This window comes from Carcharodon carcharias, chromosome 21 (genome assembly GCF_017639515.1).
Source record: "Carcharodon carcharias isolate sCarCar2 chromosome 21, sCarCar2.pri, whole genome shotgun sequence".
NCBI classification, from domain to species: Eukaryota; Metazoa; Chordata; class Chondrichthyes; order Lamniformes; family Lamnidae; genus Carcharodon; species Carcharodon carcharias.
In genome coordinates, this window is record NC_054487.1 from 29,981,141 (window position 1) to 30,002,291 (window position 21,151).

General features: G+C 46.4%; 1 protein-coding gene across 10 annotated transcripts in view; it reads right to left on the minus strand.

Moving 5' to 3' along the window:
* erc1b (ELKS/RAB6-interacting/CAST family member 1b) overlaps positions 1-21,151 on the minus strand; it is a 1,202,158-nt gene that overhangs the window by 459,072 nt on the left and 721,935 nt on the right. The window contains exon 17 of one of the 10 annotated variants that reach the window (XM_041215852.1): positions 20,136-20,243. The exons of the other annotated variants lie outside the window; for them this stretch is intronic. Coding sequence (XP_041071786.1) covers positions 20,240-20,243 — 4 coding nt within the window. The 3' untranslated portion in view covers positions 20,136-20,239. Of the gene's footprint in view, positions 1-20,135; positions 20,244-21,151 lie in introns of those variants that run through there. 10 annotated transcript variants of the gene reach the window in all.

The window sequence follows — 21,151 nt, forward strand, 5'->3', positions numbered from 1 at the left end:
GCTAATCAGTAATTATATTTTTGGCAAACAAAATATATATGGAGAAAAATAATTCAGTGTGCACTTCGATGAAATTTTATACAAAAAACTTCCCTGGTGAATGTTTTCAAGATGATTCTCCTTAAAAATGATGAGGCAAATAACTAAAATAAAAAATAAATCCAGGATGAAAAATTTCAGAATGAGCCATGTTTCGTCTTTAAAAATCTATATTATTTATGTTCAACAATAAAATTGATTTTCTGTCATTAATTAATGGTAGTATAAAAATAGAGAAATAGGCACACCACAATTTCTTAAGTTATAGAATGTTAGTTCCACAAAAAGGAATTTCAGCTACTGAAATTTGCAGGAGTTCAACCTCGATTGGAATGGGGGGGTGGGGGTGGAATTGGGGACGCAGTGGGGAACCAAGAAGAACATTCCCTTCCATTTTCATTCAATCTCTGTCATCCATTCAGTTTCGGAGCAGAGTAGCCCAATTCAAATGAGATCTGACTCGTTTTCTGAGTGGACATAAACAGTACAAGCAACTGTGCTTGCTCAACATGCAGTTGATCTAGCCAAATTAAATATGATAGGGAAGCCCAGACACACAAATGCCTGTGATTCAAATACTACTTTTAGAGGCTGCTACAAGGTTAAATACTTGCAGTGGTTTAAAGGGACAAATATCGAGGCTTGTAAAATTTGGGAGAAAGCAAACTTCTGCAACCCAAGTATGTTTGCAAGGAGTGAAGTAAACACAGAATGACCAGGTTTCTGATGGGCTGGGGACCCATCTCAAGAAATGTAGGAAAAAGCCATTAACTGCTTGGGAGGAATGGAAGGCAACCTTTGTCAAGCCTCCTCCGCAACATCATGCACATGGAAGTAATGCAGGAAAAAGCTTAATAACTTTACCTTAGTATCAGAAGCTGACTTCCATCCTGCTCTCAGCTGATGAGCCTAGGAATCTGAACATCAAAGTTCAGCCTTTTAAAAGGTACTTTCTGAGCATCAAGCTTTAATGCAGGCATTGAGGATTATATCAAGCAGACTCCTGCAGATGGTGACTGATATGGGAAAATCCACTAGCTGCATGTATGCAGCACTGCATGATGTTGCTAAACACTACAATACACTATATAGTCTGTTCCAACTCCTATGACATTTACTGTGGAGCTGAGGCTGCTACTATTGAGTCCCGGAGATGGCTTCAGCAGTATTGGAGATCGGTTACAGAGAACCCTAAGAAAAAGCTTCACTGATCTCATTTGTATCGTAGGGTTGGATTTTATAGGGCACCACTTTCCCACACCCCCAACCTCCCCCAGCCCCACAACGCAGTGTCCCTTAGGAAACTCCATCAGAGCTGAATAGAGTCAGGGGAGACAGGACACAACCACTTTTTATGGCATTAACTGCTGAATGGTAGGTTTAAAGGTCCAGTCTTTGAATATTAGTGAATGGATGAGTAAATGGGTGAGTGGATGAATGGGTGAGTGGCTGAATGAGTGAATGGGTAGGTGGGTGAGTGGATATTCAAGTGAGTAGGTAGTTGGGTCAGGTCGGGGTGGTAGTGGGATCGGGTCGGGGAGCAATCAGGTGCTCGAGGGGTGGTTGGGTTGGGGGTAGTCGGGTGATCAGGGGGTACTTGAGTCATTGGGGGAGTAGTTGGGTTGGGTTAGGGGGTGGGGTAGTCAGGAGGATGATTGAGGTGTCAGTTGTGGAGTTACCCAGATGTTAAACGATGTTTTAATCTGTCTAACAATTGAAGTGAGTACTGTGGAACTGTCCGCAGTTTCAAACTCTAACTTTGAGTTGGAAATATTTGCAGAGGGTCCCAGGGTGCAGGGGAATTGTCCACTGGAAGTTAAAACTTCCCGGGCAATTCCCATGTAGGTCCGCACATCAGGACTTCCACAAGGTCCCAATGCACAACTTCAGTTGTATGTCCAGCCTCCAATGATCCAGGGACTGGAGGATTTGGCCCACTGTCACTACAGGGAAGTGCCATTATACAAAATAGTATGCAGACATGTACAACATTTGGTTATTAAGAATACAGTTGCACTAACATTCTTGAAAAGAACTGAGAGATGGTACTGGCAGTGAAAGCCAAATTGTGGAGGATATGAAAAAGATATAGACAGTACTGTTAACAAAGTGAGCATATTTATAAGGTATGAAGAGAAGGTACGGATAACCATGTTTTTGAAGATCATAAGAAATAGGAGCAGGAGTAGGCCATTCAGCCCCTTGAGCCTGCGCCATCATTCAATAAGATCATGGCTGATCTGACTGTGACCTCAACTCCACTTTCCTCTCTGATCCCCATAATCTTCGACTCACTCATTGGTCAAAAATCTGCCTAACTGAGCCTTGAGTATATTCAATCACTCCCACCTCTACTGCTCGCTGGGAAGAGAATTCCAAAGTCTAATGACCTTAGGAAAGACAAAAAAATGTCCTCCTCATCTTCATCTTAAATGGGAGACCTCTTATTTTTAACCTGGGTCCCGTAGTTCTAGACACCCACACAAGGAGAAACATCCTCCCAGCATCCATCCTGTCAAGTCCCCTCAGAATCTATTTCAATAATATCACCTCTCATTTTTCTAAACTCCAATGTATACAGGCCTAACCTGCTCAACCTATCCTCATAAGACAACCCCTTCATCCCAGGAATCAGCCAAATGAACCTTCTCTGAACTGTTTCCAATGTGCTTAAATCCTTCCTTGAGTAAGGAGACCTGAATTGTACACAGTATTCCAGATGCGGTCTCACTAAGGCTGTACAGCTGTAGCAATACTTCTTTACTTTGCTACTCCATTCACCTTCCAAAAAGACGAACATTCTATTTTCCTTCCCAGTCACTTGCTGTACATGCACGTTCGCCTTTTATGATTCATGTACCAAGACACCCAGATTCTTTTATACCACAGATTTCTGCAGTCTCTCTCCATTTAAATAATATTTCGTTTTACTATTCTTCCTGCCAGTAAGGACAAGCTCCCACTTTCCCACATTATACTCCGTTTGCCAAATTTTTGCGCATTCACTTAACCTATCTTTATCCCTTTGCAGACTCTTTGTGTCCTCACCACATTTTGCTTTCCAACCAATCTTTGTGTCATCAGCAAATTTAGTTATCAAACACTTGGTCCCCTCAACCAAGTCATTAACATAGATTATAAATAGTTAAGGCCCCAGCACTGTCCGTGGCACTCCACTACTTACAGTTTGCCAACCCAAAAACAACCCATTTAACCCGGCTCTCTGATTCCTGTTAGCTAACCAATCCTCTATCCATGCTAATCTGTTACCCCCTACACCATAAGCATTTATCTTGTGTACTAACCTATTATGTGGCACCTTATTGAATGCCTTTTGGAAACTCAAATACACCACATCTACTGGTTCCCCTTTATCCACCTTGCTTGATACTTTCTCAAAGAACTCTAATAAATTAGTCAAGCATGATTTCCCTTTCAAAAACCATGTTGACTCTGCCTGGTTGTATTATAATTTTCTAAATGTCCTACTATTATTAGCTACTTAATAATGGATTCTAGCATTTTCCCAATGACAGATGTTAGGCTAACTGACCAATAGTTTCCTGCTTTCTGTTTCCCTCTTTTCTTGAATAGAGGCCTTACATTTCTGTTTCCAATCCGCTGGGATCTTTCCAGAATCCAGGGAATTTTGGAAGATTACAAGCAATACATCCACTGTCATGAAAATATAATAATTTTCATAATATTATTATGATCTTTTGTAAAGGTAGGTTAATAGTGGGGTTTGGATTAGCTTTCCTGTGTGGACGTGTGTGTGGTGGGGTGGTTTAATAAAATTAGAGACAGCTAGTCTGGAGCTTTTGAGCGTTCAAAAGGGGAGCTAGGTTTGAAATGCTAAATACGTAAATATGGCTGAAGTTTTAGAATGTGAAGTGTGAGGAACATTTGTATTTTTAGATAAACCAGAGTAGTTTGAAATTCAAAGAGATGATGAAATACTACACCTAGCCATATGAAGTTAAGTCATACAGTGTGATTATTTTTCCCAAAGGTTACTGATGATATGAGTACTCTGAAAGATTTATATTATGGAGAAAGTAAAGTTGCAAAGCCAAAATGGAACAATGGAATTTACATTAAAAAGGGAGAAACATGTATAAAGGGGATGAGGTTATACGTAAGGGAGAAGGAATTCTAAGATCTAACAAGTGTGAAAAGCCTCCAGACTCTATTCATTAAGATGCTGTCTACAGGAACCAAAGTTAAGAAAACTCACTTTGAATCTCCCTCTCCAGGGTATTGTGTGCTTGCCTGGGTCTGCTGAAATTTATGGGCAGAATTTTCTGCTTGTCAGGCGGGAGAAGTGGGAGCGGGTGCAGGCCCAATCACTGCCCGCAATCAGGTCTGCGCCACCATTTTGCACGGGCGGGCCAATAAGGCCCGCCCAGCATGAATTGCGGCTCCCGAGGACAGCGGGAGTGGGCAGGCGGCGGTGGGACTGCAATGGATGACGGGTTCAATGGCGACCCGGCAGCCTGTTTTAAAAAGTTGCTGCAACCTTTCAAAGGCTGTGAATCATGGTCAGCGGAAAGGCTCCCCAGAGCACTGCTGGTGAGCAGGCCAGGCAGGAGGGTAGGGCAAGGGGGCAATGTGACCCTTGTTTCTCGGATGATTGCCTTGCTGCCCTCCTCGAGGAGGTAGCAGCACGGCGGGAGGTCCTTGTACTCCAGGACGGGAGGAGGAGGCCTCCCCCCACATGACCAAATGTGCCTGGGAGGAGGTGGCGGAGGTGGTGAGCTCCCACGATGTGGTGCAGCGCACCTGAATCCAATGTCACAAGCACTTTAATGACCTGTTGCGCTCAAGAAGGGTGACTACCATGTTGGCATTGGTCACTTAACCCAGCAGGTAGGCTTCCCCCCTGGTGCCCCACCCCACCAAATCTGAGTGTAGTGACTGCACTGAATCATTGACGGCATGTGTCCTTCGCTGGGTGGGCCAGCAGATATTGCCCATGCCAAGGTCACCCTCAGAGGGTGGTGAAGAGATGGGTTCTGCCCCCACAGCATGTGGTACACTGAGACCCACATTACTGTTTTGGGAACAACCTGGAGGAGCAGCACCTAGGTGCAGTGTTGGAACTCCAGGGCATATCAAAGTCAGGGTGATGACATGCTGGAGCTTCAAGGTGGCATTGGCACCGATCGATTAGCTGTCCTCTGCACTCCACGTGCTTGCGCTTCCTTGCTATGGAAGGTTGGACTGTGTGGTGCCAAATGTGATGTAAGCAGCATTTGCCAAGGGGGTGGGGGGGAGATTGGGGCAGGCCTAACACCTTTGTTTGAGTATTCAGCAGCAGCGGGGTGAGGAGACACTGGAGCCCTGCAATGTCCCACTCTGGTTGGGGTGGGCCGTCCATGAAGAGAGTCCAGGTACAAGTAGCAATATTCAATGCTCTTCTCTCCTTTTCAGGAGAAGGATGCACATAATGCAGCCGAGTGGGTGAGGACTGGCGATTCTCAGCCGCATCGAGCAGAAGACCCTAGATTTGGAGAGGCGCCATGCACCCAGGTCCACTGGTTTCGGTAAGGCTGGGGTGCCACAGGCAGGTATGTTTGCCCAGCAGTGTGGTCACCATTGTTCTCCCAACAGCCATGGCAGTGCTACTGTTCAGTGTTTGAAGTTTGCAACATGGCTTGACCATTGCTTATGGAAAGATGAGCACATAATTATCTGGGGGTCAGGGATGCACATTGACATTGTCTCCACGTTAACTGATTCAATGTCCTTGTTCTTCCTTTCAGCATCAATGGAGCAGCGCCGAGAGGAGCAACAGCAGAGGCCCACTCTCACAGCTGAGGGCCCTGAATTCTCACCGGTGTCACACCATCTCTGCCAGGCAGGCAACAGAGCAGATACTAGCACCTCGGTGAGAATTAGAACATCAGCTGGTGTCCCGGGGCATAGCGGTGAGGGCACTTCACAGTTGCTGGAGGAGCTGGCAGAGACAATGAGTGCCAATGGCGCCAGCTGTCGGAGGACTGCAGGGCACCAGGCACATGCTCAGTCAGTGCCTGATGATGTGCCTCTGGAGTCGTCTGTGACGCAGCAAACGCAAGAAAGGACGCGGGTGTGCGGCAGCATCTGGTGGAGATACATGAGGCTATGCTTGGCTTGGTGGAAGAGTCTATGCTGAAGCAATGAGCCTCATGGCTGAGCGCCATGCGTTCTCCATGGAGAGAGTGGTGACTCTCATGGAGAGGCTCCTCCAGGAGACTCATCGAGGCATCCTGAGGATGCGCTCGGACCAGCAAGCCTGCACACTGGCATTGACCTCAGCTGGTCATTGCAAATGTGGGAGATGGTCTGGTCACCAAGTTTCCCAGCTTGGTGCCCATCCATCCACGGTGAGGAGGGAGGTCCGAAACATCGGCACAACAGCTGCCTGTCATCTCTGTGGGTTCCTCTCAGGGCGCTCTGGATGAAAGCGGCAACTCCTCTATCCCTCTGCCAGTGACTGTTGCATCCAGTGAGGCTGCGACGACTGGAGAGATGCCAGCTGTGGAACTGGCAGCTCCCTCCCAAGCATAGCTAGCACAGGCTCCACGGGCCAGAGGACAACCGCCAAGGTCATCAAGGTAAGCCTCAGGACAGCAGAGTGAGCAGGCTGTCTCAGATGCCACTCCCAGCGAGGGGTCAGCACCAAGACATGGCACCTGAAAACATAAACATAAGGCACCTTAGGCACACCACCAGTTTATCACTGGTGCTTTTGTGCTGGCCCGCAATGAGGTCTTTATGAGTTGGTGTGATTTTTAATACCTTTGTCATTTTGTTTCATTAAGTTTCTTTGGTTATAATATTAAATTCAAACATCTCGCGATGGCTGAGGGTGCCTCTTTTCTTCTGCAGGTGGATGGTTTCCAAAAATGTTGAGTGTTTTGTGGGACATTCAGCTTTATTACAAGGACCTTAGTAAATGTTCCTAACCAGGCAGATTTTGTGCTTAGGTATCGAATATGGAGCCTACAGCCCAGGCTTATCCTGGAGATCCATATGTGGTGCGCTAGCTGAAGGGTCGTTGGGTTAAAGCATCCCGGGTGTCCCTGCCTCCCTGGAGTATGCCCGGGTCAGTGTCTACCCCCTCAGCATTTTCCTGTGCATGCTTATCCTCAGACTCACTGCTGGATTCATTGCATGCAGCCACAGCCACCGCGTCAACGTCTTCATTATACACAGCATTCCCCCTTTCCAGCGCAAGATTGTGGAGAGTGCAGCATGCAATTACTATCAACGACACACGATCTGGTGGGTACTGGAGTGCGCCCCCTCAGCAGTCTAGGCATCGGAAGCGCATCTTGAGAAGACCTATGGCTCTCTCCACCACAGCCCTTATGGAGGCCTGGCTCAGCTTCTGTTCTTGGATGGCAGAGAGGCGTCATGAGCTACCTTGAGGGGATAGCCCTTGTTACTCAGCAGCCATCCATCCAGCCAGGCTGGATCACTGAAGAGCCCTGGCACCTGGGAGTGTCTGAGGATGTAGGCATCGTGGGAGCTGCCTGGGTACCTTGCACAGACTTGTAGAATCAGCATTTTGTGATCATACACTATCTGCACGTTCATGGAGTGGAAGTCCCTCCTGTTGACGTAGGCACTGAGCTCACCTGCTGGCGCTTTCGAGTCTACATATGTGCAGTCTATTGCACCCTGGATGTCAGTAATCGTCGCAAAGCCTCTGGCTCACTGTGTCTGGCTTGCCTGGTCCCAACAGTAGTGGGTGAAGGTTAATGCACGCCTGAACTGAGCGTCTGTGAGCTGCTTGACACAAATGTGGACAGCTGATTGGGAGACACTGCAAAGATCATGCACCGCCCCCTGGAAGGAACCATAGGCATAAAAGTTGAGGGCAGCTGTGACTTTTAGAGCCACAGGCAAGGGGTGTCCACCGACACAGTTTGCAGAGATCTCAGGCCCAATCATCTATCAGATATAGCTGACTGTCTCCCTTGAGAGATGGAGCCTCCTTTGACACTGCGCCTCAGACATATTGAGGTAGCTGCTTTGCCACCTGTATACCCTGGCAGCAGGATAGTGGCGGCTTCTGCAGCCACTTCCGCCTTGGACTACCTCTTGGCCCTGCACCCCTTGGGCCTGCACCTGTCCTCCCGAAGGTGGCTCCCTTGAAGTCTGAATGTGCACTCCTGGCCTCCTCCCCCTTCTAGCCCTCCCTTCCTATTTAGAGGAGGTGCCTCCAAGTGGACAGTTCAGCTCCCATTCCCAGGCCAAAGGAAGGCTTCCTGAAACCTGTAGGCCCAAAACAGATTCCTCACTGCAGAGTGCTGACCTGAAGGTTGAGAGTTCAGATCAAGCAGCTAGTGTGCGTTTTGAAGTATTGCAGATCACACAGGCAAGTATCAGTAACTTTGAAAAAGCAATATTTGACAGAGCACGCTCGCGAACCCACTGAGCCCTCTTACCCCGCCCGTGAATGAGTTTTACACAAATGTGTCCTACCCGCCTGCCTGTTGCGCCTGTGTGCCGACCCAAAGATTGCACAAGCACCAAAAAATCACCATTGATTGGCGCCTCAAGGGCCTTAAGTGGCCTGTTAGTTAATGGTAGGTGCGCATCGGAGATCAACAAGTGACCGCCCAATGAAATATCGCGATGGCACATCATTTTATGTGCGGGCATGCAGGGTCCGCCCCCGCATGCCAACGGGAAAAATCTGCCCTATGTTGTTTTATTGTTGCCTTTACGGAGGTGTAACTGGGAATCAAATTAATTAGGGGAGCTAGGAGTTACCATAGTAGTAATTTGTAGATCTGTGTATGTGCTTAAAATCTTTTATTTCATTAGTAAATGTTTAATTTAGTTTTGTAAAAAATATTTAAGACTTGATGGACTCATTACTACTGAATTCAAGGCACGCATCTTGAAATAAAAATACAAATTGCAAAACAGTTGTGTAGCTGTTTCAAGTTTCCTTCTGGAATTTGAGCAGCTCAGCATTTACCATCCGCTGTGCCATAACACCACCATCCCTGCACCCACTTATTTTTAGACCCTAGGATGCAGGCCATCACGTCCAGGGAACTTGTGAGCCTTTGGTCTCAATAGTTTGGCAGTATCTTTTCTCTAGTGATCATGATTGTTTCAAGTTCTTCCATCCCTTTCCCCCTCTTGATTTCCAACTATTCTTGAGATGCTTTTTATGTCCTCTACAAAGAACGCTCATACAAAATACCTACTCAATGCTTCCACCAGTTCCTTGTTTCCCCTTATTAATTCCCCAGTCTCACCCTTTAAGGGACCACTGTTTGTTAGCTATTTTTTTTCTTTTTATATACTTGTAGAAACTCTAATTGTCTGTTTTTATATTTCTAACTAGTTTTCTATCATACTCTAATTTCTCCCTCTTTTTAAAAAAAACATTATTTGCTGGTTTCTTCTGTGCAATCTTCTAATCTTTGCAGTTCTTTACTTATTTTCTTTCAATTTGATACTACCCTTAACTTCCTTAGTTGTTCTCAGAGATCTTTCTTTTTCAATGGAATACATCTTTGTTGAGAATTATGAAGCATCTCTTCTTATGACTGGGTGAGGAGGAGATTTGGCTCCCCTTCTATTTGGCCCCTGTGGTTGGTTGTAACAAAGCTTTTTAAAATTTCCTTTCCCCATAAATCCCTTTTCCAATGCAAATGTTTTTATTTGTTAACAAAAAGCCAATCAAACCAGGTTTTCTTGAGTCAAGGAAACAGTAAGCTTATTAGTTACTAAACACAAGAAAAAATAACAAAGACACGATGACACACATACACACACAGGTATCATAAGTGAGCGAGTGATATTTTCTGCTCTTTTCCAGCAGTGCTTTTAGATGGATGTCATATTTCTTTCTCCTTCTGCTTGTTCTTTCGTCCTCTGCTTTTTAAAATGCTTCTCTGTATATATTCCCAGAAGGGGATTCAATTGGCATGTTTTGCATTCATTGTTGTCGACCAAGTAATCCCATTTTTGTGATCCTTTCATCTTCAAAACGTTTTGACACATTTCAAGACATAGATCGATAGGAGATGGCTGTTATTTTGTCCTCCACAGGGGTTTTGAATGTCTGATGAGTATCTGATCAAAATCCAGCACTTTGCATCTTTACTGCCTTCCTTTCAAGACTGTCCCTGTTTGAAGTGGGCCTTGATGCTCCCCCGCAACCCTGCCCCCAACACCCCCTGACACCCGGTGTGAAGTTCCATGTAACAAGTCTGCAGTGCAATTCATATAAACTTTCCAGAGAAGTGGTCAACTTTATTGTATTAGGCAACAGGTGACGTAGCAGCCATTTTTGATCAGTGTGTTTTCTTGTATTTTTAAAAAACAGGTCTTCCTTAAACAATTCAAAATGTCTGTGCTTAGCTGCTGAAGTTATGGTTAGCTCTCACTCAGTCACAGTTTCCTGTTGTTGTAAAACTCCTTAAATGTCTGCCACTGATTCTTTACCATCCTACCTTTTAACCTACTTTCCCAGTCTACTTGAACCAACTCTGTCTTCATATCCTTGTAATTGCCTTTATTTAAGCTTAAGACACTAGTCTTAGACCCATATTTCTCACTCTCAAACTGAATGTGAAACTTGTCATGTTATGATCACTGTTGCCTAGTCGCTCCTTTACTATGGGACCATTAGTTAATCCTGTTTCATTACACATTATCAGGTCAAAATAGCCTGCTCCCTGGTTGGCTCTGGGAGAAATAAAACAAAAGACAGTTGATAAATGAATTGACAATTTGTCAATCTTCTCACTGGGCTCTTGAAACTTACTTCTGTATGCTGCTCAGCACCCAACACCCTCTGTGCCAAGTTGGTTATGGCACCAGTGCTAAACCAGAACAAAATATGGAAAGTTGTATGCACAATGTAGGTTACCCTTATTTGCATGCATTGCATATGCTTCCTGCACCTATTAGAATTTCTAGAACAAAAGTGGATGTTTTTTGAGAAAAAGGATGGAGATCCAATTTATTAATCAGCAGTGTTCATATTATACCTGGGCATTAGAGGACCTACCCTATAGTTTGTGGAGTTCTGGGTGTGAAATTGTATTGTATTGGGTACTTCATCGTGCCACTGTGCTTGCCCTTGTATACTGCCAAAATGATTAATATAATGCAAATTTTTTTTGTGCCAAATCCTGGGAAATAAATGAGGCAAGTGAACAGCATAACAAAATCTTCCCCTGATATTATCTTCATACGTGCAAGAAACAAAGGAACAGGTTGAAAACCTGCTTTAAATGTCTTAGCATTTGGTTTCTGAAGAGGAAGTGGTTAATTTCAGACCAAGAGTCAGCAATCACTTGTCTCAGTTGGGGACAGAGCTAACAGTCAGAATATTGCACAGTAGCAAAGGGTAGACAGATGAGAAAAAGATACTAGGGAATTCAACAATTGTCAGCCTAATGCAGGAGAAGAATATATTATGAAAATGGGAGAGAAAAAGCATTAAAGCAGAGTTTTAAAACGGCAAATTAAATGCAAAAAGTTTAGCAGTGCCTGAATCTTCAGAATGATTTCGAAAAATACAGAACTTAAACCTTGCAGTTAAAAATCCTCAACTATGCTACCTATGACACAATTTACAAAGATTCAGATAAAACTTGGCAAAGAGAAATCTTAACTAAAAAGCATAATGACTTCTTATTTATGGAGTTTCTTATTACATAAGTACTTGAGGGAAATAAACTTGCAAGGCCATGGGGATAGAGCAGGAGAATGGGACTGAATGGAGTGCTCCACACAGAGTCGACATAAACTGGATGGACTGAATGGCCTCCTTCTGTGCCTTTATGAATCTGTATCTATGACTCCATGAAAGTCTGTTGCATTTTCTTACATTCTCAGTAGCTTTTGAGATTAAATAGTACAAGTGTTTACGTTCTGAAGGACGATATGAAACTGTATGCCCTGAATGGCTCTACTTGCATCGATCTAATGCACTGGCAAAAAACAGAACATCTGCTTTGCAAGCAGAGATTCAAAAAGGAGTTGGTGTATTAAATGATAGAAGTTACTGAGAGTGTGAGAAAATATAACAAACTTTCATGGAGTCATAGTTATAGAGTCATAAAGGCACAGGAGGAGGCCATTCAACCCATCCAGTTTATGTCGACTCTGTGTGGAGCACTCCAGTCAGTCCCATTCCCCTGCTCTATCCCCATGGCCTTGCAAGTTTATTTCCCTCAAGTGCTTATATAATTTTCTTTGGAAATTATTAATCATATCCACATCTACCACCCTCATACACAGATATTTCTAGGTCATTGCCAACAGCTGCAAAAAAAGTTCCTCCTCATATCCCCCCTGCACCTCTTGCCAAAAACCTTAAATTTATGTTCACTAGTCCTTTTTCCATCAGCTAATGGGAGCAATTTTTATTTGACTACCTCTGTCAAATCTCCCCTCAACTTCCTTTGCACCAAGGAGAGCAACCCCAGCTTCTTAAGCCCTGCCTTAGCCCCACCCCACTGCAACTGAGGCCCTTAAGTGGACAATTAATGCCCACTTCAGGGCTTCATCTGTCCACTGTTGGTGTTTGCTTGCGGGCTCCTGGAAGGTGTGGGGGGAGGGGGTGGAGTTTGCCGAAAGCCCTTGCTGGCGACTCCCTCACCCACCCCGTGACCCTTGCTCCACAACCTCCCTCGCCTGTGCGACGCCTTGAGCAGGTATAGTACCGGTGGGAGCCACCACCTCCCTGGTGGTGCTGCTGAGCACAGAAGAGTTGCTGGCCAGTATCAGCAAGTGTGACTTTGACCCCTGCAATGCTTAACTTTGAAGGAAGGCCTGCCACCGACCTGTTAAGTGCCTGAGTGGCACAAGATGCAGGAGGCCTTCCCAAAAGACATGATGCAGGGACCTCGTCGACTCTCCAGTTGACGGCTGAAACCTCTGTTGCCCCAAAAGATTCCGCCCATGGGTGCTGGATAGAACAGGGACAGGATAGATTGCAGTCGGATAATAGACAGGGGAGGCATTTGAAACCAGATGTGAAAGCACAATGTGCTAACTCACTGTGGTACCTGTTTAACTTCATATAAAGAGAGTAAGATTACAAACTATAGGCCACAAAGATAATGCTAACTGATTACTTAGGTAATCATATTTTATCTACGAATGTAAGCATTAACTAAACATTGTGGTACACTGCTCCACAACATAAACAGGGTGTCTAACTGGTTACATATATATTCAGGGTTTCACAGTAACATGCTATTTTGTTCAATATCCAGCTAATTCAAACCACAATTTCAATTCAATCATTGCACTACCTATCAGCTGTTAAATTGAGTAACACAAACAGCTTTCAGTTTTTGTGTCTTGTTCAAAAAGATAATCAGTGTGGGAGTCTACCAAGGTCAAAGAGTAAAGCTCTTTCACTTCAGCAGGGAGAGAACCCAAAAGTGTGGCACCTAGGTGGATGGGGGAATCCACAGAAGACCTGAGCCAGAAAAAGAGAGAGTTTGGTGGGTGATGAGGGTCAGAATGCATATGCAACTTTGGATCCGGTTACGGGGATTAGGAAGGGTGAGGGCAAGGAGGTATTTAAACGCAAAGATGAGAATCTTAACTTTGAGGTATCGGAAGATATGAAACTAATGTTGGTCAGTGAAGAGTGGAGCGATGGCTGAGTGGACTTGACATTGGATAAAGGCAGCAGAGTTTTTGATGAGTGAAGATTATGGGATAGAGGTTGGAACACTGGCCAGGACAATGAAATAATTGAGTTTGGAAGTGACAAAAGTGGGGATAATGGTTTGAAGATTATTGGGCTCAGATGGAGTGGAAACATTGATCTAACAAAGGAACATAGGTGAACTTTTCTGATGGAAGCAATGCAGGGTAAGAAGTTCAAATCATAATCAAATTGGGCATGTGGATTACAAACAAACAGTCTGACGCAGTGACAGTCTAAATTTTCACATCCAAGATTGGAACTACATTTCAAGCAGTCTTCGTATTACTCAAGGAGTACAAGTAGTATAAATTCTCCACCTCTTGGCTTGGCTGTATTTTCATTGATTAAAGCTAAATTCACATTCAACTGTGATTGAAGGATATTTTTGAACCAATGGCACTTGAAGATAGCTATATCAGAGACAGTTAAGACACCTGAGGACAGGTGGGGCACAGGAGATGAAACAGGCAGGCACAGAACTCTTCTAACCATTTATTTGATGCTGGAATTTAAAGTAACTCTCTAAATCCAGATTCCATTCAGACAATATGAATAAGTCTAGGATCTTTAAGGTTAACTTATATCTGGGTCAGAAATTTCCATTGGGGGGGGGGGGGGGGGGGGGGGGGGCATCCACTCTGCCATTTTAAGTGGGCGGGCCAATTAAGGCTAATTAAGCGTATTTGCTGACTCCTGTGGATAACGGGAGTGTGCGGGCGGCGGCGGGTGTGCACTGACCGCTGGGTCCAATGTCGATCCAGCAGTCTGTTTAAAAGAAGGACTGGCAGCCTTCTGTAGGCTGTTCACAATTGCCAGTTCTAGGCCGCACCACAGGGGTTCGGCTGTGCAAGCCAGGCTGGTGGGAAGGCCAGAGGAGCATGCCAGGCTGCAGGGTAGGCCAGCAGGGGGGGGGCCAAAGTGCCCCTTGTTTTTCTGATGAATGCCTTGTTGCCCTCCTCAAGGAAGTGGCAGCACGGTGGGAGGTGGCAGCACGGCGGGAGGTGTTGGTCCCCTAGCATGGGAGGAGGAAGAGTCCCCCCACCCCCCAATCAAACGTGCCTGGGAGGAGGTGGCGGAGGTGGTGAGCTCCCGCGGCATTGTTCGACGCACCTGGATCCAGTGCTGCAAGCGCTTCAACGATTTGTTGTGCTCTGACAGGGTGAGTACCATCTTTGCATTGGGCATTTAACCCAACAGGTAGCTTTACCCTCTAAGGCCACCAAGTCTTACTGTTGTGACTGCATTGAATCATTTAAGGCATTTTTCCTTTGCTGGGTGGCGAAGCAGATAGTGTCCATGCTGAGGTCAGCCTGAGTGGGTCATGAGGAGGTGAGTTCTCCCCCGCACCATGTGTTGTTCTTAGTTGCATATGACTAGTTTGGGGGCAACCTGGAGGAGCTGCAGCTAGGCGCATGCTCAGAACTCCAGGACATGTCCTATTCAGGGTTTTGAGATGGTGGAAGGGGAGCCCCAAGATGTCGTGGCAAAGAACCATCTGCTGCCCTCTATGCTGCACGTGGTTGCGCCCCCTTGCTATGGGAGGAAATACCATGTGGTTCCTAATGTGACGTACGCAGCTTATGTCCAAGGGGGTTTTGGGGCGGGGGGGAGCAGGTCTAGCATCTTGGTCTGAGTGATCAGCAGCAGCAGGGAGAGGAGGCATTGGAGGCCTGAAATGCCCCACTCTGTTTGGGGTGTGGTGTGCACGAGCAGAGTCCATGTGCAATTTGCCCTAATGAATGGTCTTCTCTCTTTTTCAGGAGAAGAATGCTCATAATGCACCTGAGCGTGCGAGGCCTGGAGGCGGCCAGGCACAGCTCCTCATTATAAGCCATTTCGAGCAGGAGGCCCTTGAGCTGGGGAGGCACCATGCACTCAGGTCTACTGGTGTCGGTGAGGCTAGGGTGGCACAGCCTGGTATTTAAGGCCAACAGTGAGGTCCGCATTGTCCTCCCAACAGCCATAGCACTAAAGATTGTTAACTTAGTTATTGTTGCAACATTGCTAGGCCATTGGTTCTGAAAAGTTGAGCACCTAATGAGCCGGGGGGACAGGCATGAAGTTTTTCAGTGTGTGCACGCTGTCCACTGTCCTTGTTCTTCCTTTCAGCATCATCAGAGCATGGCCGGGAAGCGGAGCAGCAGATGCCCCTCTCACACCTGAGGGCCCTGAAGTCTCACCAGCGTCACAACATCTATGCGAGGCAGGCACCAGCGCAGATACTAGCATCTCAGTGGGAATTTGAACATCAGCTAATGTCCCAGGGCTTAGTGGTGACAGCACTTCACAGTCACTGGAGGAGCTGGCAGAGACAGAGAGTGCCCATGGTGCCAGCAGTCGGAGGGCTGCAGGGGACCAGGTACATGCTCAGTTGGTGCCTGATGATGTGCCTCTGGAGTCGTCCGCGATGCAGCAGGGGCAGGAAATGTGTCGGATGTGCGGGAGCATCTGGGTGAGATACATGAGGCTATACTTGGCTTGATCTCCGTGGTGGAGGATTCTACGCGGACAATCGCCGAAGCAATGAGCCACATAAGGCCATTAAACATAGGAGCAGAAATTAGGCCATTTGGCCCGTCGAGTCTGCTCCACCATTCAATCATGGCTGATAAGTTTCTCAACCCCATTCTCCCGCCTTCTCCCTGTAACCTTGATCCCCTTACCAATCAAGAAACTATCTATCTCGGTCTTAAATACACTCAATGACCTGGCCTTCTGTGGCAATGAATTCCATAGATTCACCACTCTCTGGCTAAAGAAGTTTCTCATCTCTGTTCTAAAAGGTCTTCCCTTTACTCTGAGGCTATGCCCTCGGGTCCTCGTCTCTCCTACTAATGGAAACATCTTCCCCACGTTCACTCTATCCAGGCCTTTCAGTATTCTGTAAGTTTCAATTAGATCCCCCCTCATCCTTCTAAATTCCATCGAGTATAGACCCAGAGTCCTCAAACGTTCCTCATATGTTAAGCCTTTCATTCCTGGGATCATTCTTGTGAACCTCCTCTGGACCCTTTCCAGGGCTAGCACATCCTTCCTGAGATATGGGGCCCAAAATTGCTCATAATATTCTAAATGTGGTCTGACCAGAGCCTTATAAAGCATTAGCAGCAAATCCCTGCTTTTATATTCTAATCCTCTCAAAATAAATGCCAACATTGCATTTGCCTTCCTAACTACCGACACAACCTGCAACCTTAAGAGAATCCTGGACTAGGACTCCCAAGTCCCTTTGCACTCCAGATTTCTGAATTCTCTCCCCATTTAGAAAATAGTCTATGCCTCTAACCGTATGATACTGTCACAGTCACATGGCCGAGCGCCATGCGTCCTCCATGGAGAGAGCGGCGACTCTCGTGGAGAGTCAGGGATGCACTCTGACCAGCAAGCCCTCATATTGGCAATGACCTCAGCTGGTCAGTACCTGTGTGGGAGATGGTGTGGGCATCAAGCTTCCAAGTTCATTGCACATCCATCCACGGTGAGCAGGGAGGTCTGAGGCAACCTCACATTGGCGCAGTTGCTGCCTGTCATCTCTGTGGGCTCCTCTCAGGGCGCTCAGGTTGAGGGCACCAGCTCCTCCGCCCCTCTCCCAGTGACCGTATCATCTGGTTAGGTTGAGATGACTGGGGAGATGCCAGCTGTGGAACTGGCAGCTCACTCCCAGGCGGGGCCAGCACAGGCTCCACGGGCCAGAGGATGGCCACCAAGGTCATCAAGGCCAACAGGACAGCAGACTGTCTCAGATGCCACTCCAAGCAACGGGGGCAGCATCAAGACGTAGCACCTGGAAACAAAAGCATAAGGCACACCACGGGTTTCTCAGTGGTGCTTTTCTGTTGGCCTGAGATTAGGTCCTTCTGATTTATTTTGGATTGTTTACACTATTATTTAATAATTGTGAGAACTTATGATTCACACATTAAATGCCTGATGTGTGACCATGGCTGAGGGTGGCTCATGTCTTCTGCATTGTATGTTTAAGAAAAGTGTCATGAGTATTTATTTGGCCATTCGTCTTTAGGTACAAGGCCCTTAGTTACTGCTGATGACCTGGAAGATTTTGCATTTAGGTGTCGAGGATCGAGGCACCAGCCCAGGCTTGTCCTGGTGATCCATCTGTGTTGTGCTAACTGAAGGTTCATTGGATTAAAGCATCCCGGGTATCCCTGCCTCCATGAAGTAGTACGGGTCAGCGTCTACCCCCTCAGCATTTCCCTGTGCATGCTCATCCTTGGAATCACTGCTGGATTCATTGTGTGCAGCCGCAGCCATTGCGTCGACATCTTCATCGTCCACTGAGTGCCCCCTTCCCAGTGCAAGATTGTGGAGAGTGCAGCATGAAACTACTATCAGCAACACACGATCTGGGGGGGTGGGGGGTGGGTGTGTGTGTGTATGTGGTAGTGTAGTGTGCCCCCTGAACGATCCAGGGCATCAGAAGCACATCTTGAGAAGATCTATGGCTCTCTCCATTACAGCCGTTGTGGAGGCGTGGCTCCTATTGTAGTGCTGCTCAGCTTCTGTTTTTGGATGGCAGAGAGGCATCATGAGCCACCTTCTGAGGGGGTAACCCTTGTCACCCAGCAGCCATCCATCCAGCCAGGCCAGAGCACTGAAGAGACCTGGCACCTGGGAGTGTCTGAGGGTGTAGGTGTCGTGGGAGCTGCCTGGGTACCTTGCACACTACTTATAGAAGCATCCTGTGATCACACATTGTCTGCAAGTTCATGGAGTGGAAGCCCTTCCAGTTGACAAAGGCACCGAGCTTATCTGCTGGCGCCTTGAAAGCCACATGTGTGCAGTCTATTGCACCCTGGATGCAGGGGAAGCCAGCAATGGCCACGAAGCCTCTGGCTCGCTGTGTCTGGCTTGCCTGGTCCCAATGGAAGTGGATGAAGGTCAATGCACGTCTGAACAGAGCGTCTGTGACCTGCTTGACGCAAGTGTGAACAGCTGATTGGGAGACACTGCAAAGATCACCCACCAACCCCTGGAAGGAGCCAGATGCATAGAAGTTGAGGGCAGTTGTGACCTTTAGAGCCAATGGCATGGGGTGTCCACCTACACAGTTAGGGGAGATCTCAGCCCCAATCATCTGACAGATATAGTTCACTGAATCCCTTGACAGTCGGAGCCTCCTTTGGCACTGCACCTCAGACATATCAAGGTAACTGCTTCGCCGCCTGTATACCCTGGCAGCAGGATAGTGGCGTTTTCTATGGCGCCTTCCACCTTGGACTACCTCTTGGTCCTGCACCCCTTGTGCCTGCACCTGAACTCCCAAAGGTGGCTCCCCTGGAGGCTGAATGTGCATTCCTGGCCTCATCCTTCTAGCCGTCCCTTTCTCCTCAGAGGAGCTGCCTCCAGTGGAGAGGTCAGATCCCGTACCAAGTCTAAGGGAAGGTTTGCTGAAACCTAGAGGCCCGGAAAAGATTCCTCACTGCAGAGTGCTGACCTGAAGGTTAAGAGTCCAGAAAAAGCTGCTGGGATTTGTTCTGAGGTGCTGCAGATCACACAGGCAAGTTTAAAAAACTTTCTCCAATAAATACTTCACAGACCAGATTCATGGCCCCACTGAGCCCTCTTATCCCGCCCGTGGATGAGGTTAATAGAAACGTCTCCTACCCGCCTGCCCATTGTGCCTGTATGCCAACCCAAAGATTGCATGGGCGCCGAAAAATCGGTGTCAATTGAAGACTAAAGGGCCTTAATGGCAGACATGCGTCGGACTTCATTGTGTGCCCGCCCAGCGAAATATTGCGGTGACGTCAGGGCGCTCACCCGATGTCACCACACGTCATTTTACGTGCGGGGCCCACCTCCCGTAAATCAAACAAAAAATTCTGCCCCTGGTTATTACAACTGATCTACTTCCAGCACAAAGGCAATGTGCCGAAGATAATTGGAAGGACTTATTTCACTAATTTGACTTGCACAATGATGTACTTTTTGTGAATTATGAAATTATTTGCTTACAGACTTAAAAACAAAATGTCCCATGCACATGCCTATCTCATGAATCAGAAACAAGTGGCATACATTTCCAGCATGTGGCTATCTATAGTCTGATCTGTATCAATGAAATGTGCTCTATGAGGAGGTTCAAATTCACATAAGTTGAATACTTGCCTCAATTTAACATATTTTACAAATAGCTCAACAGTTGGAGAGGGGGGTAATTTTAATTCTGGGTACCACAATTAAGTTGCATAAAGAACAATAAATAGTTGAGAGCAACTACTGGAATTCAAGGGGCTTTTAATGGTTTATCCAAATCCTCTGAGATGAGATAATCTCATGTTGTTTGTAAATTATAAACTGTAAAACACCTGGGGCTGTTCTGTGGAAAGCATGACTGTAGGTAGCAGAGACGATAAATGCCAGCAGAACTGTGCTGAGCACTGGGCTACAGTGCTGTGAGAAATTCAACAACCTCATCAGGAGCGGCAAGGTAGGCAGGAGTATGGATTCTTCTCTCGGATTTCCACCAAATAACAGAAGAATGATTTTTCACCTGTAGACCAATCATTAAATGTGAAGCTCTGTCCCTTTCCATGGTTCATTATAACCTCTGTGCACTTTTCACCATTTCCCTTATCCAATCCCCACTTCAATTAGTACATGCAGCCTCAGGACAAACTGCAGGCTAGCCTTGTAACGATTACCTCCTGAAAGTGTCCGATTTAGCAATCCTTACAGTGTCCACGTTCGCACATGGGATTAGGCAGATTTCATGTACGTATTGTCACCTTTCCTAACCCAGTTTCTGGTTTTGTAAGTTACTCTGCATACAATGGAAGGGAGCAGTCTAAACTGGAGAGTTCAGTGGCTAGCCACAAACTCACCCTATTTAATAATAAGGCCCTGCAAACATCTGATCTGGTATACCCCAGTGGAGGCCAAAGGAACTAGGTGCTGATGTTCTAGTTGATATTTTGTATCGACAAAAGAACTTCCTACATTATCCAGCCTTGATGATCCCACGGGCGTGATGGGCTGGAAAATTCAGGCCACTGAATATCTGGAATATAAATTACTTCCTAAACAGTAATTGTAAAGTGTGTACTGTAAAATTTGTTGAAGCCACAGTGGCAAGAAATCCGAAAAGATGGAAATGCTTTTGGTAAAGATGTTATTAATACTGTGTGAAGTCTGATAGTTATCAGAGGATAAAGGGAAGATATTGGTATGGATTGGACGAGCATGGTTTGTGGTTTAGCTCGTGCAAAGTTTTCTCAAATCAAGGATTCCTGAATTGCTCTGGCAGTGGTCATATGGCCTTTTTGGGTTACCTCCAGTGCTCCCTTTGCCTCTGAGTGACTGATGTATTTCTTTCTTGGCCTCCTGCCGTAACTCTTCCAGATGGATCCCATTTCTAGTGTAATGTTATGTAAGATGTAGCAAAACACTATAATCTGGGGT